Source organism: Mobula birostris, chromosome 16 (genome assembly GCF_030028105.1).
Source record: "Mobula birostris isolate sMobBir1 chromosome 16, sMobBir1.hap1, whole genome shotgun sequence".
Lineage (NCBI taxonomy): Eukaryota > Metazoa > Chordata > Chondrichthyes > Myliobatiformes > Myliobatidae > Mobula > Mobula birostris.
The window spans coordinates 1,410,079-1,437,263 of record NC_092385.1 but is presented as its reverse complement, the minus strand read 5'-3'; the positions used below and the strand labels follow the sequence as shown (position 1 = coordinate 1,437,263).

Sequence of the window (27,185 nt, the reverse complement as noted above, 5' to 3'; positions counted from 1 at the left end):
ACTCAGCAGTCTTTCTCATCTCAAATATAACCTCCACCATTCACTCTCCAGTCTTTCTCATCTCAAATATCACCTCCACCATCCACTCACCAGAGTCTTCATCTCAAATATCACCTTCACCATCCACTCACCAGAGTCTTCATCTCAAATATCACCTCCACCATTCACTCACCAGTCTTTCTCATCTCAAATATCACCTCCACCATTCACTCTCCAGTCTTCATCTCAAATATCACCTCCACCATTCACTCACCAGTCTTCATCTCAAATATCACTTCCACCATTCACTCACCAGTCTTCATCTCAAATATCTCCTCCACCATTCACTCACCAGTCTTCATCTCAAATATCTCCTCCACCATTCACTCACCAGGCTTCATCTCAAATATCTCCTCCAGCATTCACTCACCACAGTCTTTCTCATCTCAAATATCTTCTCCACCATTCACTCACCAGTCTTCATCTCAAATATCACCTCCACCATTCACTCACCAGTCTTCATCTCAAATATCTCCTCCACCATTCACTCACCAGTCTTCATCTCAAATATCTCCTCCAGCATTCACTCACCACAGTCTTTCTCATCTCAAATATCTCCTCCACCATTCACTCACCACAGTCTTTCTCATCTCAGATATCACCTCCACCAATCACTCACCAGAGTCTTCATCTCAAATATCACCTCCAGCACTCACTCACCAGAGTCTTTCTCATCTCAAATATCACCTCCACCATTCACTCACCAGAGTCTTTATCATCTCAAATATCACCTCCACCATTCACTCACCAGAGCCTTTCTCATCTCAAACTCCTTCTGAGTGAACAAACGTATCTTTGTGTCCCATTGAAACCTCTTAGCCCAGACACTTCAGCTCTGGTGAAGAGTTTCACACTATCCACCCTCTCATCATTTTCGAAAGACGGTCAGGTCCCTGCTCATCTTTCTCTGCTCTGGGGTAGACAAAGACACCCACACACGTCTCCAGTTGTGGCCTGACCAATATTTCCATGAAATTGTACCTTGACCTCTCTACTGCAGTATTCTGTTCTTTTTAATAAAGGCAAGTGTTCCATCTACCCTCTTCACCACCTCATGGAGAAGCTGGTCAGGTGTATCAGCATTACCGTGGAGTAAAGGGAATTACAGAGTCATGAGAGGGGAGCTGGCCAGAATTGATTGGAAAAGAACACTTGCAGGGATAACTGCAGAGCAGCAATGCCAAAGAGGAACTACTACTACTATGTCGACTCAGGCCTAAGGGGCAAAAAGAGCAAGTTTTATAAAGGCAAGATGACACAACTGTGGTGAACAAGCGAAGTCAAAGCCAGAGGGGGTACATAATAGAGCTAAAATTAGTTAGAAGTTAAAAGACTGGGAACCTTTCAAGTACAACAGAATGAACTAAAAAGTCATTAAGATAAAGATGGAATACAAAAGGGACCGATTCTTTTTACATTATATATCAATGATTTCGATGCTGGAATTGATGGCTTTGTTGCAAAGTTTTGAGGAAGTAGAGAGGCTGCAGAAGGACTTAAGACTGATTAGGAGAATGGGCAAAGAAATGGCAGATGGAATACAGTGTCGGGAACTGCATGCTCATGCTCTTTGGTTGAAGAAATGGAAGGGGTGACTACTTTCTAAATGAAGAAAAAATACAAAAATATGAGGTGCAAAGGGACTTGGGTGTCCTTGTCCAGGACTCCCTTAAAGTTATTTTGCATGTTAAACCTGTGGTGCAGAAGTCAAAGGCAATTTGAGCATTCATCTCAAGAAGACTTGAACATAAAAGCAAGGATGTAATGTTGAGACTTTATAAAGCACTGGTGAGGCCTCACTTGGAGTATTGTGAGCAGTTAATGACCCTCATCTTATAAAGGATGTGCTGAATCTGGAGAGGGTTCAAAGGAAGTTCAGAAAATGATCCCAGGATTGAATGGTTTGTCATATGAAGAACGTTTGATGGCTCTGGGCCTGTATTCACTGGAATTCAGAAAAATGAGGGGTGTTCCCATTGAAACCTATTGAATGGTGAAAGGCCTTGATAGAGTGGATGTGAACAGGCTGTTTCCCATGATCGGAGTGTTTAAGACCAGAGGACACAGCCCGAGAAGGCAGGAGATTGGGGCTGAGAGGAAAAATGGATCGGCCATGATGAGATGGGCAGAGTGACTACGATGGGCCAAATGGTCTAATTCTGCTCTTATTTCTTATGGTGTTCTGCAGTGTTGCCAGCTTCAGTGACCTTTGATGGTACGGCAAGGTCCCTCTGCTCCTCAATTCTCCCCAAGACCAAGAATGAGTCCTGACAGTCAAGTACAAACAATCAACTCTATTAAAGGTGAGGAGGAGGGAGACATCAGCATTGTGTCTGTGGCCATCGAACTGCTCGAAATGGGTGAGACAGGGAACGAGGACTATTTGAGGGAAGTGGGATGAGGTGTGGGGGCGTGGCGTGGGCAGGATGCGAGGAGGCGCGATGGGGATGCTACCCCAGTACATGGAGCTCAGAAAAATAGAGGGCTATGGGTAACCCTAGGTAATTTCTAAAGTACATACATGTTGGGCACAGCATTGTGGGCCGAAGGGCCTGTATTGTGCTGTAGGTTTTCTGAGTTTCTATGTTTTTGTTTCAAAGATAGACAAGCCATGGCTCACCATAGTGTCTCGGCTGTTTGTGGCCGTCCCTGTACATCGGCCGATGATCTTGTCGATACATTTCTTGTGAATTGCAGCATTACATTCTGAAACAAAACACAGAATTAGACAAAGGTGGTAGAGCAGGGGGGCAGGGAGCAGTGGGCAGTGGGGGTGGTGGCACAGCTCGGGGTCTGTCTGAGATCTGTTGAATAGTAGTAAGGATGGGTGGGGGGGAGACAGATGGAGGGAAGGGGCAAGGTACCACCAGACAACGGGTGGGCGGGCAGTGGGGGAGGGTAGATCCGGGGGTGGTCGGAGAGGGGGAGACCCGGCGATGGGGGAGGGGGAGACCTGGGAGTGGGCAGGTGGGCGGTGGGGGAGGGGGAGACCGCGGGGGGGGGGAGGGGGAGACCCGGGAGCGGGCAGGGGTGCGGTGGGGGAGGGGGAGACCCGGGAGCAGGCAGGTGGGCGGTGGGGGGGGGGGAGGGGGAGACCTGGGAGCGGGCAGGTAGGCGGTGGGGGGGGGGGAGGGGGAGACCTGGGAGCGGGCAGGTAGGCGGTGGGGGAGGTGGGAGACCCAGTGGTGGTCGGGCGTGCAGTGGGGGAGGGGGAGACCCGGGAGCGGGCAGGGGTGCGGTGGGGGAGGGGGAGACCCGGGAGCGGGCAGGGGTGCGGTGGGGGAGGGGGAGACCCGGGAGCAGGCAGGTGGGCGGTGGGGGGGGGGGAGGGGGAGACCTGGGAGCGGGCAGGTAGGCGGTGGGGGAGGGGGAGACCCGGGAGCAGGCAGGTGGGCGGTGGGGGAGGGGGAGACCCAGGAGCGGGCAGGTAGGCGGTGGGGGAGGTGGGAGACCCAGTGGTGGTCGGGCGTGCGGTGGGGGAGGGGGAGACCCGGGAGCAGGCAGGTGGGCGGTGGGGGGGGGGGGAGGGGGAGACCTGGGAGCAGGCAGGTAGGCGGTGGGGGAGGTGGGAGACCCAGTGGTGGTCGGGCGTGCGGTGGGGGAGGGGGAGACCCGGGAGCGGGCAGGTGGGCGGTGGGGGAGTGGGAGACCCAGCAGTGGAAAGGTGTATGGGAGGGGGATATACTCACGGCGACACTGGTACCCCTGCTTGTTCAGACCCCTGTGGAGGAGAGTGCAGATTGAGCAAGGTGTGAAAGACACCCCCCCACCCCCTCTCCACATCCTTCCATTCCCCTCTCCCTCAATCACCCCACTCATCAAATTCATGTTCCCTCCTCATCCCTGGGGCAAATCCAAAGTTCCCAACCTGTGCCTGGCTCCATTCACCTTACCACAACCTCAGCCACAGGTCCCGTCACATTGCTGCCCAGGGTCACAGCTCTGGGATGGGTCTGCAGAACCACGATGCCCGGACTCCTGGACTTGGCTGGTCCTCATCCTGACTGGTGGAGCAGTTTCATCACCCCTCTCCGACCAGCTTGAACTTGCAGAACTGAGGGCTGAATGTGGGAAGTGGGTCCCTCCACCTTGGGCGGGTCTCCCCTCAGTCCCCATCAGACCCTAACTCCAGTGTCACTGGGTAAATTACACTCCATCCAGCCTTGCCCCAGTGTCACTGGGTAAATTACACTCCATCCAGCCTTGCCCCAGTGTCACTGGGTAAATTACACTCCATCCAGCCTTGCCCCGGTGTCACTGGGTAAATTACACTCCATCCAGCCTTGCCCCGGTGTCACTGGGTAAATTACACTCCATCCAGCCTTGCCCCGGTGTCACTGGGTAAATTACACTCCATTCAGCCTTGCCCGCCCCATTGGGCAGAATGTCCCTGCACTCCACACCCCCCCCCCCCCAAGCCCTCATCCTGACCCGTGGGGAGGAGCCCCCACAGACCCAGCCCTCCCCTCTTTCTGCCAACAGCCTACAGCCTTACCAGACAAAGTCCCGACACACAGAACAGAAGGTTGGTTGCCGGAAGAAGGTGGCGGTGAACTCGTGGTTCTTGATGTAGTGGATCTTGGCCTGCTTGAAGGCACCTCTCCTGCGGTTCAGAGTGACAGCTCCGTCTTCCTCCCGCACACCCTGGTGACAGTCTGCGGGAGCAGATCTGATCTGAGTCAGTGTCTCCAGGCACAACAGCAAAGGACAGAAACTATCAGCAGTTATTGTGCTCTACGGAAGGATTAGACGCACCCCACCCCTATCTCCAGCGCTCTTCAACGACCTGCGGCCAGAAGAGCTAAGTGCACAGTCGGCCTGAGATCCCACCCACAGGGACACACAAACCCGTTCTTCAGACCCCACAGGTTCACCACACCATTCACCACGGCCTCCACTGATCCACGTCCACTCCGAATCCTCATCGGTGCCTGATGACCATGACCCACAATCCCTTGATCTGAGAATAGTTATCTCTCTCAAACTTAAATATATCCGGTATAAATACATCTCAACCTTAAATAAGGCCACTTGGACAGAAAACATCAGGGATTCACCTCCCTCTGAGAGAAGGAAATTCTACACATCTCAGTTTTAATTATGTTCCATTGTCTCACAGGGAAAAACTTCACTACATCTACTCTGTCAAATCCCCTTCGGGTCTCACATGTTGAAATAAAGTCATTTGTCTACCCTCCATGGAATACAAGCTCCAATTGTTCAAGGTCTCTTCAGCACCTTAACAGTAAAAATCCCAATATCCACCATCAGAAATCACTCCAGTTCCATTCCATTCCCACCACGTGACATCCACACACTGCAGAGGTCCGGAGACCATCACCCCAGTTCCATTCTCACACTGGGCGGGGCGAGGGGGAGGAGGGAAATGGAGATATCTACCCCTTTCACACACACACACACACACACACACACACACACACACACACACACACACACAGAACTGGAGAATCTCTCCAGAGAAGGTTATAGGTTACTTGTCGAATCTTCACAACAGACTGACAGACATGGAAGAAAGGGACCTGGAGGACAGAGACAGTGCAGTATGGAGGGGCACCCTTCCGTCTGGACCAGATGCCACGGCAGCACGGCTGCCTGCATCTGGGAACCAGTGTTGTGCAGGACCCTGTTTCCAGTCCCACACACCCAACTGGGACATTCCTAGAACTCCACCCTCAGTCACAGTTTTAAATGCTTAACCTAAAAAGGCCGGTCACTCTGGTTTAACAACCTGTTATTTGGATCTGAAGACAGTCGTTACTGCAGCAACTTGTCACAGAGCCAGGAGGTGAGGCCAAGTGTAGCTCTGTGATTTGTTCCCCAGCTCCCTTCCTCCTACAGTCCGTTCATTGCCAATCAGCCAGGACCATGGGGCGTGATTACAAGCCCTGCAGTCATCAGAACCAAGCTGCCTGAAATAACTCTTGTCATAACAGTGGCAAGCACAGACAGACAGAAGAATGAGACAGCACAAGTGCACGTTACAACACAGCAACCCTGCTAAACTGCTCGCTTTAGTAACAATCCCATTCATTCACACCAGACTAGGAGAAAACTTCAGGTAGTAATTAGGAAGATGAAATTACCTTGACAAGCAGGATTAAGATAATTAGAAGCAGGTAGCCGAGGAAAGAGTCGGTACCTCTAGGGACCAAAGGGGTGAACTATTGTGGAGACATCGGGTACCAGCAGGATCCTAAATGAATACTTAACACATGGTAGGCTTGTGCAGAAGCACAGAACATGTGGGATCTAAAGTATGCTGGCAAACTGGATCTAAAATTGGCTTGTGATGTGAGGCAGGGGGTGATAGTGGAGGGGTGTTCTGCTGTCTGGAGGTCTGTAACCAAAGGTATTCTGTAGAGACCATTGCTGGGGCCTCTTGTTTGTCATATGTACAAGTGACATTGCTGAGACTGTAGATGGATGATTAGTTAAGTCTGTAGATAGAGAACTTTGCCTCAGCATACAGAGCGACATACAATGCCTGTAAAAACAGTGCATCTCCCCCCACCAGAACTTTTCATGTTTTATTGTTTTACAACATCGAATCACAGTGGAATTAATTTGGTTTTTTGACACGGATCAACAGAAAAAGACTTTCATGTCAAAGTGAAAACAGATCTCTGCAAAGTGATCTAAATTAATTGCAAATATAAAACACAAAATAATTGATTGCATAAGTATTCACCCCCTTTTAATATGACAAACCAAATCATCACTGGTGCAGCCAACTGGTTTTAGAAGTCACAATTAGTTAAATGGAGATACCTGTGTGCAGTCAAGGTGTTTCAATTCATTGTCATAAAATTACACCTGTATCTGGAAGGTCCAGCTGCTGGTGAGTCAGTATCCTGGCAAAAACTACACCATGAAGACAAAAGAATAAGCAACTCTGAAAAGGTTATTGAAAAGCACAGGTCAGGAGATGGATACAAGAAATTTTCCAAGTCACTGAATATCCCTTGGAGTACAGTTAAGTCAATTATCAAGAAATGGAAAGAATATGGCTCAGCTGTAAATCTGCCTTGAGCAGGTCATCCTCAAAACCTGAGTGACCGTGCAAGAAGGGGACTAGTGAGGGAGGCCACCAAGAGACCGATGACAGCTCTGGAGGAGTTACAAGCTTCAGTGGCTGAGACAGGAGAGATGGCGCATACAACAACTGTTGCCCGGGTGCTTCACCAGTCACAGCTTTATGGGAGAGTGGCAAAGAGAAAGCCACTGTTGAAAAACAAACTCACATGAAATCTTGGATAGAGTTTGCCAGAAGTCACATGGGAGACTCTGAAGTCAGCTGGAAGGAGGTTTCATGGTCTGATGAAACCAAAATTAAACACTTTGGCCATCAGACTAAATGCTGTGTTTGCTGTAAGCCGAACACCACACATCATCAAAAACACTCCATCCCTATCATGAAGCATGGTGGTGGCTGCATCATGCTGTGGGGATGCTTCACTGCAGCAGGCCCTGGAAGGCTTGTGAAGGTAGAGGGTAAAATGAATGCAGTAAAATACAGATAAATCCTGGAGGAAAACCTGATGCAGTCTGCAAGAGAACTGCGACACGGGAGATTTGTTTTCCAGCAAGATGATGACCCTGAACATAAATCCAAAGCTACACAGAAATAGCTTAAAAACAACAATGTTAATGTCCTGGAGTGGCCAAGTCAGAGTCCAGACTCAATCCAATTGGGAATTTGTCGCTGGACTTGAAAAGGGCTGTTCACTCATGATCCCCATGCAAGCTAACAGAAATTGAGCAGTTTTGTAAAGAAGAATGGGGAAAAATTGCAATGTCCAGATGTGCAAAGCTAATAGAGACCTATCCACACAGACTCGTCTGTAATTGCTGCCAAAGGTGCATCTACTGAATACTAACTTTGAAGGGGCTGAAAACTTATGCAATTAATGGTGTTTTATTTTCGTAATTAATTTAGATCACTTTGTAGAGATCTGTTTTCACTTTGACATGAAAGTGTCTTTTTCTGTTGATCAGTGTCAAAAAAGCCAAACTAAATCCACTGTGATTCAACGTTGTAAAACAATACAAATCCTTCCAAGAGGATTGAATACTTTTTATAGGCACTGCAGGACAGTTAGAAAGTTGGTTGAAGGGCGGCAGATGGAGAAAAGGTGAGGGGTAACGCAGTCTGGAACATCAAATACTAACAGGAAACATAGCGAATGGCAGTCACCTCTGGTTTGTTGATGTACAGATGGACCTTGGTGTCAATACAAGTTCATAGGTCCTTGAAAAAAACACAGATGGGCAGGACAGTGAAGAAGGCATTAAGTAAATTATGTTGCAGCCATCTAAAGCAGTGGTTGGGCCACACAGAGTATTGTTTACAGTCTGGAACCATAAAACAGGAATGATGTTGCCTTGAACGTAGGGCTACAGTTAGAAGATAGCTGGGATTTTCTTACTGGAACACAGAGGTTCAGGGATGACCTTAGAGGATTATAAAATTTTGAGGGCCTCAAACAGGGAAGATGGGGAATCTGAAACAGGCATAGCTTGAAGGTGAAATTTAAGGGGACAAGAATTTCCCGCAGAAAGTGCGATACACAAAATGAGCTGGCAGAGGCTGCTGAGGCAGTTACACCATGCAAATTTAAAAGGCAGTTAGACACGTGATTGGAAATATGCTGTGGGAGACAAACTAATTGCAGGCAAATGGGATTGGCATAGGAAGACATCACAGTCGATATGGATGAAATGGGACAACGGACGTCTTTATGTGCGTCATTCCATCACTTCACCATCTGGGTCAGGGTGCTGGGATAACAGTGATGGGGTCCGGGGCACTGGGGTAGAATAGATGGGTTCATCATGCCATCTGGGTCAGGGCTTTGGGATCACCGTGATGGGTTCAGAGTGATGGGATAACAGTGTTGGGGTTCATCATGCCATCTGGGTCAGGGCTTTGGGATCACCGTGATGGGTTCAGAGTGATGGGATAACAGTGTTGGGGTTCAGCATGTTATCTGGGTCATGGCATTGGGACAACAGAGATTGTGTTCACTGTGGCGGGGCAACAGTGCCGGGGTTCAGTATGCCAACTGGGTCAGGATGTTGGGCTCAGTGTGGAAATACTAAAGACAGTACTGGATCATCAGAAGTTTTATTCAGCCTGAGATTCAAAATCTTCCACTGGTTGGGTTTATTATCGACACGTGTACTAAGACAGGGCGGGAAGATTTTGTTTAGGAAGTTCATTGCACGTGCAAGTACATTGAGTTAGTGGAAAGGAGACCCGAGTGCAGAATAAAGTATTGCGGTTACAGAGAGAGTGCAGTGCGGATGGACAAATAAAGTGGAAGGGCCAGGAGGAGGTAGATTGGGAGATCAAGAGTTAATCCCTTAATGAATGAAAGGTCTGTTCAGGTATGCTAGGAGCTGCCCTCGAGTCCAATGGTACATGTGGTCAGCCTCTTGCACTTCAAAGTGAAAATGTCCAGGATGGATGGGTATTTGATTTTACCCCCTGCTTTGTACAGTACCAGAGGGACCGGTTGTACCTGACCTGGAGGGAAACCAATATCCTGGCTGTGAAGTTTGCTGATGCTACATGGGAGATTTCAAATTAGTCTTGCGAGGGGTTGGGAACTGGAGACCCAGGTCAATAAGGGAAGAATCAGATTAGAAGGTAGATGTCAGGGAAGGAATTGAAAAGCAAAAATTGAAATAACATGTAAGATGGGTCAGATAGTTTAAAGTGTGCATATTTAAAGATTAAGAGTATTATGAGTAAGTGTGATGAATTTCAAGCATGGATCAGTATATGGAACTATGATGTTGTGGCCATTGTTGAAACTTTATCAAGATAAGGGCAGAAGTGGGTGATTAATGTACCAGGTTTTCAAAGTTTTAGAAAAGACAGAGGAGGAGGTAAACGAGGGGGTGAAGTTGCACTCGTGATCAGGGGCAATATCACAGCTGCACTCAGGGGGAGACATAATGAAGGGGTCAGACACCGAGTCCATTTAACCTCAAGACCACAAGGTATAGGAGCAGAATTAAGAAATGTGGCCCATCAAGTCTGCTCTGCTATTTCATCATCACTGATCCAATTTTCCTCTCTGCCCAGTCTTCCGCCTTCTCCCCGTATCCCTTCATGCCCTGACCAATCAAGAATTTATCAACCTCAGCCATAAATAGATGAAGCTTTGGAATAGGAAGGGTGAAATCACAATGATAGCCACGGGGACATTGAGGAACAGATATGTAACCAGATTAAGGGAACGTGTAAAAATAATAGCGTTGTCGTCATGGGAGACTTCAACTTCTTAGATCAAGGATTTCAAGTGGGGCAGAATTTGTTCAGTGTATCCAGGAAGGTTTCTTAAATCATTATGTGGATGGTCCAATGAGAGGAGGAGCTGTACTGGACCTGGTGTTGGGTAATGAGCCTCAGATAACTGACCTTTCACAACTCTATCTTTCAGGATAGCTATAGGTTGGGATAGGAATGGTCCTTGTGTTAAATTGGAGTATGGCAAATTACCAGGGAATTAGGCAGAAACTGAGTAGCATTAATTGGGGACATCTTTTCTCTGGCAAGTCCACATCAGGGTGTTTAAAGATCAATTGCACAGAGTACAGGAAAGGTATCCAGGGATGGAAAGATAAGAGAACCTTGGATGTCAAGAGAGGGGATGAATTTAGTCAAGAAAAAAAAGGAAACGTATGTAAAGCTTTTGAAGTCAGAATCAAACGAAGCACGAGTATAAAGAAGCCAGAAAAGAACTAAAGAAAATTAGGAAAGCCAGGAGGGGCTGTGAAAAGTCCTTGGCAAGTTGGATTGCGATGAATCCCAAGGCATTCCATACGTACATCACAAATAAGAGGATAACTAGGGAGAGTGCAGGACCACGAGGATAAAGAGGGGAATATTTGCTAGGATGTGGAGAATGTGAGTCAGGTACTTAATGAGTGCTTTGCTTCAGTATTTACCAAAGAAAGGGTTATTGAGGAACAGGGGATCAGTGCTATGTGTATAAATATGTTCGGACGTTTAGATCAAGGAGATGGTGGTGTTGGGCCTCCTAATGAGTATTGAGGTGGATGTTCCCAAGTCCTGATGGGATTTACCCCAGGTTATTGAAGGAGGCAAGAGACAAGATTACTGGGCCCTTGACCAGTGTCGATGTGTCCTCTCCAGCCACAGGCAAGATCCCGAAGGACTGGTGAGCGGCTAATGTTGTACCTGTACTTAAGAGGGGAACAAGGGAAAATCATGGGAACTATAGAGTGGTAAATCTCACATCAGTTGTAGGGAAATTGCTGCAGAAAATGCATAGGGATAAGATGTATGAGCATTTGGAAACCCATGGCCTAATAAGGCAGAGCCAGCATGGCTTTGTGCAAGGCAGGTTGTGCCTTACCAACTTGGAGTTTTTTGACAAGGCGATGAGAGAGGTTGATGAGGGTAGGGCAGTGGATGTTGTCTACATGGATTTTAGTGAGCCATTTGACAAAGTCCATCATGGGAGGCTCATCCAGAAGATTGAGCAGCATAGGGTCTGCAGTGAATTAGCTGCTTGGATTCAGACTGGCTTGTGCACTGAAGACAGAGGGGAGTGATTGAAGGGACTTGTTCAAGTTGGAGCTCTGTAATTAGTGGAGTTCCGCAGGGATCAGTGTCAGGACCTCTGGTGTTTGTAATATACATAAATGACCTGGATGAAAATGTAGATAGGATAGTAAATTTGCGGATGATACCAAGATTGGAGGAATTATGAATAGTGTTGAAGACTGGCAAAGAATATAGATCATTTGCAGATATGGGCTGAAAAATGGCAGATGGAGTTTAACCCAGATAAATATGAGGTGTTGCATCTCGGTAGGGCAAGTGTTAGGAGACAGAACACAGTTAAGGGCAAGATCCTTAATAGTATTACTGATCCGAAAGGTCCTGGGATCCAAGTTCATCGCTCCATGAAAGCGGCTACACAGGTCGATAAGGTGGTTAAGGCGGCTTATGGAATGCTTACTTTGGTTAGCTGAGGTGCTGAGTTCAGTAGTTAGGAGGTTATGTTGCAACTTTATAAAACTCTAGTTAGGCCTCATCTGGAGTATTGCGTACAGTTCTGGTCACCGTATTATCGAAGGGGTGTTGAGGCATGGAGAGGGTGCAGAGAAGGTTTACCAGGATGCTAAAGCCCATGGTATACAGGGTTTTAGGCATCCGTTAGTCTCGAGAGAGCACGGATTTGTGCCTTGGCAAGTTTCCAGGGTGCAGGCCTGGGCAAGGTTGTATGGAAGTCCAGCAGTTGCCCATGCTGCAAGTCTCCCCTCTCCACACCACTGACGTTGTCCAAGGGAAGGGCATTAGGACCCATACAGCTTGGCACCAGTGTTGTCACAGAGCAATGTGTGGTTAATTGCCTTGCTTAAGGACACAACACATTGCCTCAGCCAAGGCTCGAACTAGCAACCTTCAAATCACTAGAGGAACGCCTTAACCACTTGGCCACGTGCCAACACAGGGTAAACAGGAAGGGAGCCAATACATTCTCCTGCGGGGCCCCAGTGTTGCTTATAGCCATGTCTGATACACAGCCCTGAACCTGTGATCTGCCAGTCAGAGGTGAAGCAGGACCAGACTCTCTATGGTCGTTGTGATGTGTGAGGTCAGGGCCTCTGGACAGTAGTCATTCTTGGGTACTTTGGGATAAATACATTTGCATCCAAATCATGGGCTTTGACCCTGGATGCTCCACAACCCACTGGTCCCCGCCCCAAATGACTTGATTCCTTGTTTCCCCCTTTCCTGCCTAATAACCAATGCTGAATCCACACCACTACATTATCCCCAATATGACGTGCTCTCATTTTGTTTAAGAATCTCATGTTACCTATGAAAGGGCTTCTTCACCATATTAACTGGTTTGTCTTTATCTATTCCACTAATTACAATCTCATAAAACTTGTAACAGACATGTCAAACATGATGTCCCTTTCATAAATTAATGATGACCCTGCCCAATCCAGTTAATACTTTCCAAGTGCCCTGTTACTACATGGAGCAAACTGCCTGTTCTACAGATCCCTGCTTTCACCAGTTATGGGGTCACACTTCAGCCTTTCAAAGTGCGGGAGCCATTGTTATCTGATGGGAAATGTGGAAGATAACAACAGACCCATATCATCGTTCTGGGCTTTATCTCAGTTCCATTACCTGCTCCAATTTCTGTCAGCGACTTCTCACTCTAGACCGTCAGGCCTTCAAAATTTCCATTTGGTTTTCTGTGTCTTCTTTTGTGAAGGCAGGCATGAATAACTTGTTTAATTTCTTATTCTTCAATAAGACGTATTCAGCTCAGCCTGCAAGGAACTATTTTTAAACTGTAATTCTTTCCTTTCAGATCAATCTATTGAACCTCTTATGCCTTGCTTCTTGCTAGCCTACTCTCACATTCTGCGTTTGCTCTCCTCTACTGTGGAATTATTGATTGGTACATTTCCTGCTCATCGGACTGGAAGCCAGAGAACGGAGTGGACTATACCTGAGCAAACAGTCACTTCCCCTTGGCCATCAGTCACGGGGCATTGAGCAATAACAAAGAGGGGTGAGGAGGACTCCACTATATAACCTTCCAACTAGAAGCAGACCGGCTACAGCGAGTTAGAAAGTAAAACTGAAGCAGAATAATAGATGGCCTTTAGAAAGCAGACGTTGTCGAGATCCATTCTGTGAAGAAAAGACGAGGGAAACAGAGCCGGGCTCATGAACTGAGCTGGAAATCGAGAAGGTGATGAAAGAAACTGAACAGACGACGTATGCCACCTGTGTAACGTGGCTGAGCATCAGCTTGAATAGAGTAAACCGAGAGGCGATAAGAGGAAAAGAGAGCAAAAGAAATTTCAGAAGTCTTCTGCCAATTTGTACATACAAACAGGTCTTATCAGCACAACTGGGACAGATTACAGATTAAGATGTTCTGTAGTGAATAAGGGAGCAATTTTACTTTCAATATTTAGAACATTACAGCACAGTAGAGGCCTTTTGGCCCACAATGTTGTGCTGACCCTTTAACCTATTCTCAAATAACTCTTCTCTCCTACATAACCCTCCATTTTCCTGTCATCCATGTGCCTATCTAAGGGTCTCTTAAAGGTCCGTAATGTATCTGCCTCTACCACCACCCCAGGAGCATATCCCATGCACCCACCCCTCTGTGTAAAGAACTCGCCTCTGACATCCCTCTTGTATTTTTGTACAATTACCTTAAAATTATGCCCCTTTCTATTAGCCATTTCCACCCTGGGAAGAAGTCTCTGGCTGTCTACTTGATCTATGCCTCTTATCAACATACACTGTGCACCTCTCTCTCAACTCTCCTCTCATCTTCCTTTGCTCCAAAGAGAAAAACCCGAGCTCACTCAACCTTTCCTCACAAGACATGCACGCTAGTCCAGGCAGCATCCTGGTATACAGCATCTCCTCTGCACCCTCTCTAAAGCTTCCACATCCTTCCTATAATGAGGAGACCAGCCCTGAACACAATACTCAAAGTGTGGTCTAACCAGAGTTTAACAGCGCTCAATATTACCTTTTAGTATTTATTTCATTTTCTTCGCGTAATTTTCAACTGCGATAGTAAACTAGTCTGCAGCCCAGCTGTTGCTCAGGTCGTTAATTTAACCTGTCCTGTTCAGTTACTTAAGTCAGAACTTATGGTACCTTAAAATAAATCTCAAAAGCAGGGGGGGTAGCTAATGTTGTGCCTTTATTGTGCTGCAAGGACAAGCCAGAGAACACGAGGCTGACATCAGTGGTGGGGAAGTTACTGGAGGGGATTCAGAGGGACAGCATCCACCTGCATTTGGAAAAGTGCAGACTGATCAGGGATAGTCAGCGTGGCTTTGTGTTGGGAGGTCAAATCTCATGAATTTGAGTTGTTTTTTGAGAGGTGACCAAGGGGATTGACAAGTATAGGGAAATAGATGTTGTTTAGTAAGTTTTTCACAAGGTCCCACATAGTAGGCTGGTCTGGAGGGTTAGATCAAGGGTGTGGTGTGAGTTGAATTCTGTGATGGGCGGTACGCCACAGGGATCAACGCTGGATTCCTTGTTCTTTCATCATCTGCATCAATAACTTGTTTAACTTGACATTTAAGTTTGCAGATATCACTGTCGTGGACAGTAAAGATGATTGTCAGATTACAACAGAACATAGATCAATTGGGAAAATGAGCTAAGGAACAGCAGATGGAAGTTAACTTGGACAGTACGAGGTGTTGCACTTTGGTCAGGTAAACCAAGGCCCTCGAGAGGAATGCAGAACAGCACGTCTGCTAAGAATCAGGAAATTCTGTTACACTTTACAAAGTTCTGTTTAGGCTTCATTTAGGTGTTCAGCTCTGGTCATCCCATATGGGAGGTACGTGGTGGCTTTGGAGAGGGTGCCAAAGAGTTTTCCAGGATGCTGCCTAGCTTGGTGGTTATGTGCTGTGACGAGAGGTTCGAAGAGCTAGTATTGTTGTCTAGAGTGATGGAGACTGAGTGGAGATTTGATAGGAGTTTATGAAGTTATGCAAGGCACAAGTAGAATGGACAGCCAACTTCTTTTTCCCAGAATCGAAATGTCTAGTACGAGAAGGTGGGGGTGGGGGTGGGGGGCAGGGGGAGAATACAAAGGAGATGTGCGAGGCAAGCTCTTTCCCCCACATTGAGTGGTAGGTGCCTGGAATGTGCTGGAAACAGACAGCATTGGGGTATTTTAAAAAAAACTATGAAAATGCTGAGAAGGTGAATTTGCGGGGAAGAGGTATTAGATTAATTCGAAGTTATTGGCTTAGTCAGTCTGGTCTGTTCTGTGCTAAAGCAGGACTGATTCACACCACAGTTTCATCATGCCGATAACCTGTTAGTTTAGCAGCATCTGTGGAGCCAAAGGAATGGTCGATCTACTGGGACAATACCCTGCAATCTCTTGTCTCTCCTAACAACTCTGCCTTCTTCATGATTCAGAATGCTGGCTCTAGTCACCTCCATGATCCAAGTTCACTCCAGGACCAGGAGGCATCTGGTGTAGATTCACGCTGACTACGTGAGGAAAAAGTTCATTATTGCATAGTTCAGCAAAAGGCAGACTTCACCGCTCTGGCCAAGTCGCAGAACCTTACCTGTATCCTCCAGGAATAACTGCACTGCCATCAGCACTTTGCCTTCAGGCTGCAGGTCCAACTGCAGAAAGAGGAACTCCAATAAATATTGTAACTGCTCCTCACACACCCAGCTGAAAGCCCCACCTCTGGTCACACACGTGCTCCTGGGCAATGCATCACCCAAATTCGAGAATCAGAGGCAACAAATTTGCTGGAGGAACTCAGTGCACTGAGACCACTTTAATAATGTCTCTTCCCTCAGTTTCCATGAGTTCCCCCTCACCCACATAGCATTCAGTCTTCAGAACAACATTCAACACATCACCTCCTTCCACAATGAGCTCTCCCTGGGCAGGGAAACAGAGGAGATTTCAATACAGAGGGATTATCAACAGCCCGGGCCCCCGGCAGCTGGAAGTGGCAGCGGAGCCTCCCCCGTTACTCGGCCTGACCCGGTGCGTCCGACGACGCAACCAGCCAATCGATCCCCGTAGGACGCGTCCACCAGCCTCAAAGAGCTGACAACAACACACCGAATCGATGGAAACCTGGAAAGATGCATTATTTACTGAGGAAGCGTGGAAAAAGAGCTGGGCTGCTGGTCAGATTGAAGCTGAGGGGCTTCAGGGTCCCTGTGCCCACCATCCTACTAGCTAATGTGCAAGCCATAGAGAACAAGGTGGATGATCTTAAAGGGAGACTCACCTATTGCAGGGAGATGCAGAACTGCTGTGTATTCTGTTTCACCGAGACCTGGCTCTCCACTGCCACCCCCGACTGTGCCATCCAACCGGAGGGATTTTCGATCCATCGGGTGGACCGCACGGCGTCTTCGGGCAAGACGAGGGGAGGTGGTGTCTGTCTACTGATCAACACTGGGTGGTGCTCGGACACAGTGGCACTGACAAGCTCCTGTAGCCGGCACCTGGAACACCTGTCGGTGAAGTGTCGTCCCTACTATCTGCCACAGGAATTCACCTCGGTCATACTGACAGCGGTCTACATTCCCCCCCAGGCGGACGTGGAGCGTGCTCTGAACATACTGTATGCCAACATCAGTGAACTTGAGACCAGGTATCCGGAGGCTTTGCTCACTACAGCCGGGGACTTTAACCAGGCCAACCTCAGAAAGGCGCTGCCAAAGTTATACCAACGTGTCTCCTGCCCCACTAGAGGCCCGAATATACTTGACCACTGCTACACAGCAGTCAAGGATGCCTACCGTTCCGTCCCACGACCTCACTTCGGAAAATCGGACCAGCAGGCCGTACTCCTCCTCTCGGCTTACAAACAGAAACTGAAGCAGGAGGTCATGGTGTCAAAAGTAGTGTCACGTTGGACGGAGGAAACAGATGAGGTCCTCCGTGACTGCTTTGAATCTGTGGACTGGTTAGTATTCAAGGACTCGGCAGCTAACCTCGATGAGTATGCCTCAGCTGTCACGGACTTTATCTGGAAATGCACGGAGGACTGTGTGTCTCGCAAGACAATCCGGGTATTCCCTAACCGGAAACCTTGGATGAACTATGAGGTCAAGTCCCTTTTAAAGGCTAGAGCTGCGGCTTTTAGGTCCGGGGATACCAGTCGCTACACGGAATCCAAGCGTGAACTCCGGAAAGCTATTAAGGGCACCAAGAGGCAATATCGAGCCAAGTTGGAAGCCCAGGCTAACCAGAGGGATGCCAGTAGACTATGGCAGGGTCTAAATGAGATCACTGGGTGCAAAGAAAAGGCTGGGAATATCAATAACTGTGGTGCTTCTCTTCCTGACGAACTTAATGTATTCTACACAAGATTCGAACAGAAGAGGAGCGTCCCGCTCCCTCCGGATGAACTGGACCTGGTGGCATCGAGATTCATCGTCACTGAGGAGGACATTAGAAGGGCCTTCCTGAAGATAAATCCAAGGAAGGCAATGGGCCCAGGTGACGTCCCGGGACGGGTTCTCTGGGCCCGTGCAAGCGAGCTAGCTGGAGTGTTTGCTGACATCTTCAACTGCTTCTTGCTTCAGTCTAAGATCCCCTTGTGTCTTAAGAAGACAACGATAATCCCAGTGCCGAAGAGCAAGGTGGCATGCCTGAATGACTATCGACCTGTGGCTCTGACGTCAATTGCTATGAAGTGCTTTGAGAGATTGGTTATGGCACACATCAACCACAGCCTACCGGTCAACCTCGACGCTTTGCAATTCGCCTACCGGAGCAACAGGTCAACGGTAGATGCCATCTCTCCGGCCCTACATTCCTCCTTAGAACACCTGGAGAATAAAGACGCATACGTAAGGCTCCTTTTCATTGACTACAGCTCTGTCTTTAATACCATCATTCCAAATAAACTGATTCCTAAGCTCCGGAACCTGGGCCTTAGCACTCAGATCTGCATCTGGATCTTCAACTTCCTCACAGACAGGGCCCAGGATGTAAAAATAGGGGACAAGCTCTCCTCTACAATCACTCTGAGCACCGGTGCCCCACAAGGCTGTGTACTCAGCCCCCTGCTGTACTCACTGTACACCCATGATTGTGTAGCCAAGTTTCCATCAAACTCAATATATAAGTTTGCTGATGACACAACAATTGTAGGCTGGATCTCGGGTAATGATGTTTGAGTACAGAGCGGAAATTAAGAACCTGGTGGCATGGTGCGACGACAATAACCTATCCCTCAACGTCAGCAAGACGAAGGAATTGGTTGTTGACTTCAGAAGGAGTAGCGGACCGAACGACCCAATTTACATCGGTGGTGCGCAAGTGGAACAGGTCAAAAGCTTTAAGTTCCTCGGGGTCAATATACAAATGACCTGACTTGGTCCAACCAAGCAGGGTCCACTGCCAAGAAGGCCCACCAGTGCCTTTACTTCCTGAGAAAACTAAAGAAATTTGGCCTGTCCCCTAAAACCCTCACTGATTTTTATAGATGCACGGTAGAAAGCATTCTTCTAGGGTGCATCACAACCTGGTGTGGAAGTTGTCCTGTCCAAGACCGGAAGAAGCTGCAGAAGATCGTGAACACGGCGCAGCACATCACACAAACCAATCTTCCGTCCGTGGACTCACTTTACACCACATGCTGTCGGAGCAGTGCTGCCAGGATAATCAAGGACACGACACACCCAGCCAACACACTTTTCATCCCTCTTCTCTCCAGGAGAAGGCTCAGGATCTTGAAGAATCATACGGCCAGATTTGGGAACAGCTTCTTTCCGACTGTGATAAGACTGCTGAACGGATCCTGACCCGGATCTGGGCCGTACCCTCCAAACATCCGGACCTGCCTCTCGGTGTTTTTTTTTTTGCATGACCTTACTTTCCATTTTTCTATTTTCTATTTATAATTTATAATTTAAACGTTTAATATTTACTAATTTTTACTATTTTAATATTTAATATTTGTAATCCAGGGAGCAGGAAGCGCAGAATCAAATATCACTGTGATGATTTACGTTCTAGTATCAATTGTTTGGCATCGTTAAAGTATAAAGTAATCTGTAGCGCCTTCCAGAACTCGGAGAGAGCTCACTAGCACATCTTCAAGAGGTGGGGCATGCTCAAAAGAGTTGTTCTGGACCCTGTCTGTCAATTGAGAGTTGGTGACCTTTCCCTCAGCTCTGCACCAGGCAGGGAGGGGAGGTACCATGCGACTGGAAGTGGAAACATGGAACAAATCTAAGCATCTTCCGATGTGTCCCTGCACACTGAGAGGCAAATACAACCTCTCCTCACCCAACAATATCACTGTTATTGGCAGAATCTCAGATGGTGACAAGGATGTGTACAGGAGTGAGGTACATTGAGTGATGTCACCTCAGGGAGGGGCAATTGATTCAAAAGATTCAAAAAACTTTATTGTCATTCTAACCATACATCAGCTCTGCAGGGCAGAATGAGACAGCGTTCCTCGGGGCAGTGCAATCATAACACTAAATAATAAACATAACAATAAATAGTAAAACACAACAGCCACATATCAGTTAAATCAGTTATAAGTGTCTAGTGGAAGTTAAAAGTGTCCAAAGCAGAGTCAGGTGGAGCAGCTATTTAGCAGTCTGACTGCCTGGTGGGAGGAAGCTGTTTTGTAGCCTTGTGGTTTTAGTTTTGATGCTCCTGTAACATTTGCCTGATGGCAGAAGAACAAACAGTTCATGGAGAGGGTGTGAGGGGTCTTTAATGATGTACCATGCCTTCTGGAGGCATCGACTCTGAAAGAGGTCTTGGACAGAAGGTAGGGAGACCCCAATAACCTTCTCTGCTCCACTAACCACCCTCTGCAAGGCTTTTTTGTCGACAGCACTGCAGCTGGAGTACCAGGTTGTGATGCAAAAGGTCAGCACACTCTCAACCACGCCTCTGTAGAATGTAGTTAAGATGTTAGTGGGGAGTGATGCTTGTTTAAGCTTCCTCAGAAAGTGCAATCTCTGCTGGGCCCGTTTCACAATCCCAGTGGTGTTCCTGGACCAAGTGAGATTGTCCGAGATCTGCACCCCAAGGAACTTGATGTTTTCCACTCTCTCCACTGTGGAGCTGCTGATGCTGAGGGGTGTGTGCTCAGGCTGAGACGGTCTGAAATTGACGATCATCTCCTCGGTTTTGGTGACATTAAGCATCACGTTGTTATCCCTGCACCAGCTCTCTAGGTGTTTGACCTTCTCCCTGTACATAGTTTCATCACTTTTGCTGATGAGCCCCACCACTGTGGTATCATCAGCAAATTTAATGATCAGGTTCTCCTTGAATCTGGCTGCAGTCATGTGTTAGCAGTGTAAACAGCAATGGGCTAAGCACACGGCCTTGTGGGGATCCAGCGCTCAGTGTGAACACTAAACAGGAGGAACACACATCAATCCTCATTGAGGGGTCAGCAGTGGAAAGGGTGAGCAACCTCAAGGTCAAACATCTCAATGATCTGTCCTGGGCCCAAAACATTGAATGACTCACGAGGCCGGCTTACTAGTGGCTAGACCTCATTACAAGTTTTGAGAGATTTACTATATCACCAAAGACTAGCAAATTTCTACAAAGGTGCGGTGGAAAGCTCCAATGCACAGGATGAAAAGAGGCTTTAGAGGGTGCAGACACAGCCAGCTCTCTCATCAGAGCAAGCTTCCCCACCATCGAGGGCATCTTCAAAAGGCGATGTCTCAGGAAGGCAGCACGATTCATTCAGGACCCTCACCATCCAGAACGTACCTCTTCTCATTACTACCAACAAGGCACACACTCAATGGTGAATAGGTGAATTGACTTTATTTCTTTCATCCTTCACATACATGAGGAGTAAAAATCTTTACGTTACATCTCTAAGTGTGCAATCATAGTGATTTATAATAAATAGAACAATCAATGTAATGTAGAAATACACTTAAATCAGCATGAGTTAATCAGTCTGATGGCCTGGTGGAAGAAGCTGTCCCGGAGCCTGTTGGTCCTGGCTTTTATGCTGCAGTACTGTTTCCCGGATGGTAGCAGCTGAAACAGCTTGTGGTTGGTGTGACTCGGGTCCCCAGTGATCCTTCAGGCCCCTTTTATGCACCTGTCACTGTAAATGTTCTGAATCATGTGAAGCTCACAACCACAGATGCGCTGGGCTGTCCGCACCACTCTCTGCAGAGTCCTGTGACTGAGGGAAGTACAGTTCCCATACCAGTCAGTGATGCAGCCAGGCAGTATGCTCTCAGTTGTGCCCCTGTAGAAAGTTCTTAGGATTTGTAGGCTCACACCAAACTTCCTTAACCGTCTGAGATGAAAGAGGTGCTGTTGTGCCTTTTTCACTACACAGCAGGTATGTACAGACCACGTGAGGTCCTCAGTGATGTGGATGCTGAGGAACTTAAAGCTGTTTACCCTCTCAACCCCAGATCCATTGATGTCAATAGGGGTTAGTCCGTCTCCATTCCTCCTGTCGTCCACAACCAGATTCTTTGTTTTTGCGACATTGAGGGAGAGGTTGTTTTCTTGACACCACTGTGTCAGAGAGATGACTTCTTCCCTGTAGGCCATCTTGTTATTGTTTGAGATTAGGCCAATCAACGTAGTGTCATCAGCAAATTTAATGAACAGATTGGAGCTGTGGGTGGTGACACAGTAATGGATACAGGGAGTAAAGGAGGAGACTCAGTACACAGCCCTGAGGGGCTCCTGTGTTGAGAGTCAGAGAGACAGAGGTGAGGGAGCCCACCCTTACCACCTGCCAGCGATCTGACAGGAAGTCCAGGATCCAGCTGCACAAGGCATGGTCAAGGCCGAGGTCTCTGAGCTTCTTGTTGATCGTGGATGGAACTATTGTTTGGTGTTCATCACAGCCAACAGCTGACACCCCTACAGGCATCTCAAACATACCACTGGACCACTTCTCCCAATGGTCCACTACCAGCATACTCTGACCAGACACACCAACCACCCCTGTCAACCTCAGACTGTGACCACCTCTGACTGTACTCACCCAGAACTCTGCTTTCCCGTTGCCTTTCTTACAACGCTCAGCAAGGACGGAGACGCCAACCGTAACCTCAGACAGGGGCTCCTCCGCACTCCCCATCAGGACGATCTGGATGACCCGGCCCTCGTAGATGTGAGCGTCAAAGGAGGATTTCCAGTCTGGGTACATAGTCGGCTTCTTCTGCATCAGGGTCTTACCGCGCTCTGCCGATACAAAGTGCAGGGTCATCAGCAACCACAGATGTGGAGAGATGGGGCAGGCTGCAGAGAGGCGGCAGGCAGGTGATGGGGCAGGCCGGAGACGGGGTGGGCCGGCTGGAGATGTGGAGAGATGGGGCAGGCCGCAGAGAGGGGGCAGGCCAGAGGCGGGGTGGGCCGGCTGGAGATGTAATGGGGCGGGCCGCAGAGAGGGGGCAGGCCAGAGGCGGGGTGGGCCGGCTGGAGATGTAATGGGGCAGGCTGCAGAGAGGGGGCAGGCCGGAGACGTGGAGAGATGGGGCAGGCCGCAGAGAGGGGGCAGGCAGGTGATGGGGCAGGCCGGAGACGGGGTGGGGTGGGCTGGCCAGAGACGTGATGGGGCAGGCCGCGGAGAGGGGGTGACAGCAAGGAAGATGATGTTGTGAAGAGTGGAGTGGAAGGGGTGGGCGGGAAGGCCCGGAGGACTGGATGGAGCCAATGGAACCTGGGTATCATTTGCCTGCGTCATGAACCTCCTACATTGGACCCGGGTGCATTACCTGTGGTCATAGCCTCCTTCATCTTCACAGCGATGAACGGTTGCTGACCCTCAGCAACATTTGGGGCGAGGCCAAGCTCGTACGAACTGAAGGAGATGCGCAGGAACGGAGCCATGACAGAGTGGAGGGAGGCCTGGAGAGAGTGACAGAAGCAAAGGTTCAGTACGACACATTCACGGATACTCCCGGAGAACAGTGAGCAGTTTGTGCCCACACGCACACCTCCCCGCCCGACCCCCATACCATCTAACAACACAAAATACACCATCTCGCACGCAGTTCCACGTCAAAGAGCAATCCCTTGCACCGTACCCCGGTGTCACACGGTGACAGACCCGTCCCCACCAGTACTGTACCCTGGTGTTCTATAGCGACAGACCCGTCCCCACCAGTACAGTACCCCAGTGTTCTATAGCGACAGACCTGTCCCCACCGGTACGGTACCTCGGTGTTCTACAGCGACAGACCCGTCCCCGCCGGTACCGTACCCTGGTGTTGTACTGAGACAGACCCGTCCCCGCCGGTACCGTACCCTGGTGTTGTACTGAGACAGACCCGTCCCCACTGGTACCGTACCCCGGTGTTCTACAGCGACAGACCCGTCCCCACTGGTACCGTACCCCGGTGTTCTACAGCGACAGACCTGTCCCCACTGGTACCGTACCCTGGTGTTACACTGTGACAGACCTGTCCCCACTGGTACCATACCCCGGTGTTGTACTGAGACAGACCCGTCCCCACCGGTACCGTACCCCAGTGTCACACAGCGACAGACCCATCCCCACCGGTACCATACCCCAGTGTCACACAGCGACAGACCTGTCCCCACCGGTACCGTACCCCAGTGTCACACAGCGACAGACCCGTCCCCACCGGTACCGTACCCTGGTGTTATAGTGACACTCATCCCCACCAATACTGTCTCTGATTTTAAACAGTAACAGACCCGTCCCCAAACACACCATACCTCAGTGTTAGTACACCGAACACATAACAGGACAGCACAGGTACAAGCCCTTCGGCTCACAATGTTGTGCCAAAACAATTAGATTAGCAATCAACTGGCCAAATAAGCTAGTCCCTGCTGCATTCACAATGTCAACATGTCTCTTAATAATCCCTCCCAGCTCCCCAGACACCCACCACTGTGTGTGAAAGACTTGACTTCATAAACCTCTATCAGATCTCCCCTTATCCTCCAGAGAAAACAACCCAAGTTTGTCCATCCTCTCATTAGAGCACAAGCTATAATGGCTCTCCAATCCAGCAACATCTTGATAAGCCACTTCTGCACCCTCTCCAAAGCCTCCATACAACACAGGATCAGAATTAGGCCATCAAGTCCGCTCTACTATTTCATCATGGCTGATCCCGGATGCTATTCAACCCATACACCATCCTTTGATACTGCAACCAATCAGGAAACTATCAACTTCCGCTTTGAATGATCCTGCAGACTTGGCCTCCACTGCAGAGCATTCCACAGCTTCACCACTCTATGGCTAAAAAAAATCCTCCTTACCTCTGTTCTAAATGGTCGCACCTCAATTTTGAGGCTGTGCCCTCTAAGTTCTGGATACCCCCATCATCCTCTCCACGTTAACTCTATCTAGTCCTTTCAACATTTGGCTGGTTTCAGTGAGTTCCCCATGCATTCTACGAAATTCCAGTGAGTACAGGCCCAAGGCTGCCAAACACTCCTCATATGTTAACCCCTTCATTCCCAGAAAAACCCTTCCGAACCTGCTCTGGACTCTCTCCAATGACAACACATTGTTTCTGAGATAAGGGGCCCAAAACAGGGACAGATTGAAAATGTCTGTGAAGACCCCGGCCAACTGCTCTGCACAGACTCTGAGCACACGGCCAGGTATTCCATCCGGACCAGCTGCCTTCCAGCGCATCTGGCCTGGCCTACAGGTCATTACAGACTTCAAACCACCTAATACTTCCAGCTGTGCTTCCCTCCCTGATGAGCTCAATTACTTCTACGCTCGCTTTGACCGCGAGAACAACGAGGTCACCCTCAAAGCGGATCTCCCACCTGGTGAACTGCCTCTCTCACTTTCCACCTCCGATGTTTACGCCACCCTGAGCAGGGTGAATGTACGGAAGGCAGCTGGTCCGGATGGAATACCTGGCCATGTGCTCAGAGTCTGTGCAGGGCAGTTGGCCGGGGTCTTCACGGACATTTTTAATCTGTCCCTGGCCAGGCAGTTGTCCCCACAAGCTTCAAGAATGCCACCATCGTGCCAGTGCCGAAGCAGTCCACTGCCACGGGCCTGAATGACTTCCGTCCAGTTGCACTCACCTCCATCATTGCAAAGTGCTTTGAGAGACTGGTTCTATCACACCTGAAATCTTGTCTGCCCTCTACCCTGGACCCCCATCAATTTGCCTATCACACCAACAGGTCAACAGAGGATCCACCTCCATAGCACTTCACTCTGCCCTGACTCACCTGGACAGCCCCAACTCTTTATGTCAGAATGCTGTTCATTGACTTTAGTTCGGCATTCAATACTGTGATCCCCTCCAAGCTGATCACTAAACTTCGCCAGCTTGGTATCAGCTCATCCCTCTGCAATTGGACCTTGGACTTTCTGAATAACAGACCCCAATCAGTTAAGTTAGACAACCTCTCCTTCTCCACTCTCACCCTGAACACCTGCGTGCCTCAAGGCTGTGTGCTGAGCCCTCTTCTGTACTCCTTTTTCACCTATGACTGCGTTCCTGTACATGGTTCTAACTCCATAATCAAGTTTGCAGACAACACCATGGTGGTTGGTCTGATCAGAGGGGATGACGAGACGGCCTACAGGGACGAGGTCCAGCACGTGGCCGCGTGGTGTGCCGACAACAACCAGGCCCTTAACACCCAGAAGACCAAGGAGATCGTTGTGGACTTGAGGCATGCGAGGAGCCACACTCACATCCCCATCTACGTCAACGGAGTTGTAGTGGAGTGTGTATCAAGCTTCAAATTCCTTGGTGTCCACATTTCCGAGGATCTCAACTGGTCCCTGAACTCCTCCATCCTGATCAAAAAGGTGCAACAGCGCCTTTATTTCCTGCGGAGCGTGAAGAAAGCTCACCTCTGTCCCAGGATACTGACGGACTTTTACCGCTGTACCAGTGAGAGCATACTCACCAACTGCATCTCAGTGTGGTATGGCAATTGTCCTATATCGGACCGCAAAGCACTCCAGCGTGTGGTGAAAACTGCCCGGTGGATTATCGGCACCCAATTGCCCACCATTGAGAACATCTACCATAAATGCTGCCTGGGCAGGGCGAAAAGCATTATCAGGGACGCATCTCACCCTAACCATGGACTTTTTACTCTCCTCTCATCCGGTAGGTGCTACAGGAGCCTCCGCTCCCACACCAGCAGGCATAGGAAGAGCTTTTTCCCTGAGGCTGTGACCCTGCTGAACCTCTCATCACAGCGCTACCCATATTGTACTGTCTCAGTACTTTTATATTTGTGTGCTGTAGCACTTACTTTTTATTCGCAGTTATTTTGTAAATAACACTATTCTTTGCATTTCTGGTTAGATGCTAACTGCATTTCATTGGCTTTGTATCTGTACTCGGCACAATGACAATAAAGTTGAATCTAATCTAATCTAAGACTGTTGACAATACTCCAAGTATTGTCTGACTAGCTTCTTACAAAGCTTCAGCATTATCTCTTTGCTTTTATATTCTATTCCCCTTGAAATAACTGCCAACATTGCATTGGCCTTCTTTACCACAGGCTCGACCTGTGAATTCACCTTTTGCGTGTCTTGAACGAGCACTCCTCAGTCCCTTGCACCTCTGATGTTTAAATTTT

At 48.6% G+C, this 27,185-nt stretch overlaps 1 protein-coding gene across 1 annotated transcript in view; it reads right to left on the bottom strand.

The window, feature by feature from the left end:
• The window catches only part of LOC140210925 (protein kinase C delta type-like), a 146,299-nt gene that overhangs the window by 68,921 nt on the left and 50,193 nt on the right, over positions 1–27,185 (bottom strand). Inside the window, exons 2-7 of the mRNA XM_072280191.1 lie at positions 23,348–23,480; positions 22,615–22,814; positions 16,195–16,255; positions 4,535–4,694; positions 3,729–3,760; positions 2,660–2,745 (exon numbers count right to left, since the gene is read on the bottom strand). Coding sequence (XP_072136292.1) covers positions 2,660–2,745; positions 3,729–3,760; positions 4,535–4,694; positions 16,195–16,255; positions 22,615–22,814; positions 23,348–23,462 — 654 coding nt within the window. The 5' untranslated portion in view covers positions 23,463–23,480. The remainder of the gene's footprint in view (positions 1–2,659; positions 2,746–3,728; positions 3,761–4,534; positions 4,695–16,194; positions 16,256–22,614; positions 22,815–23,347; positions 23,481–27,185) is intronic.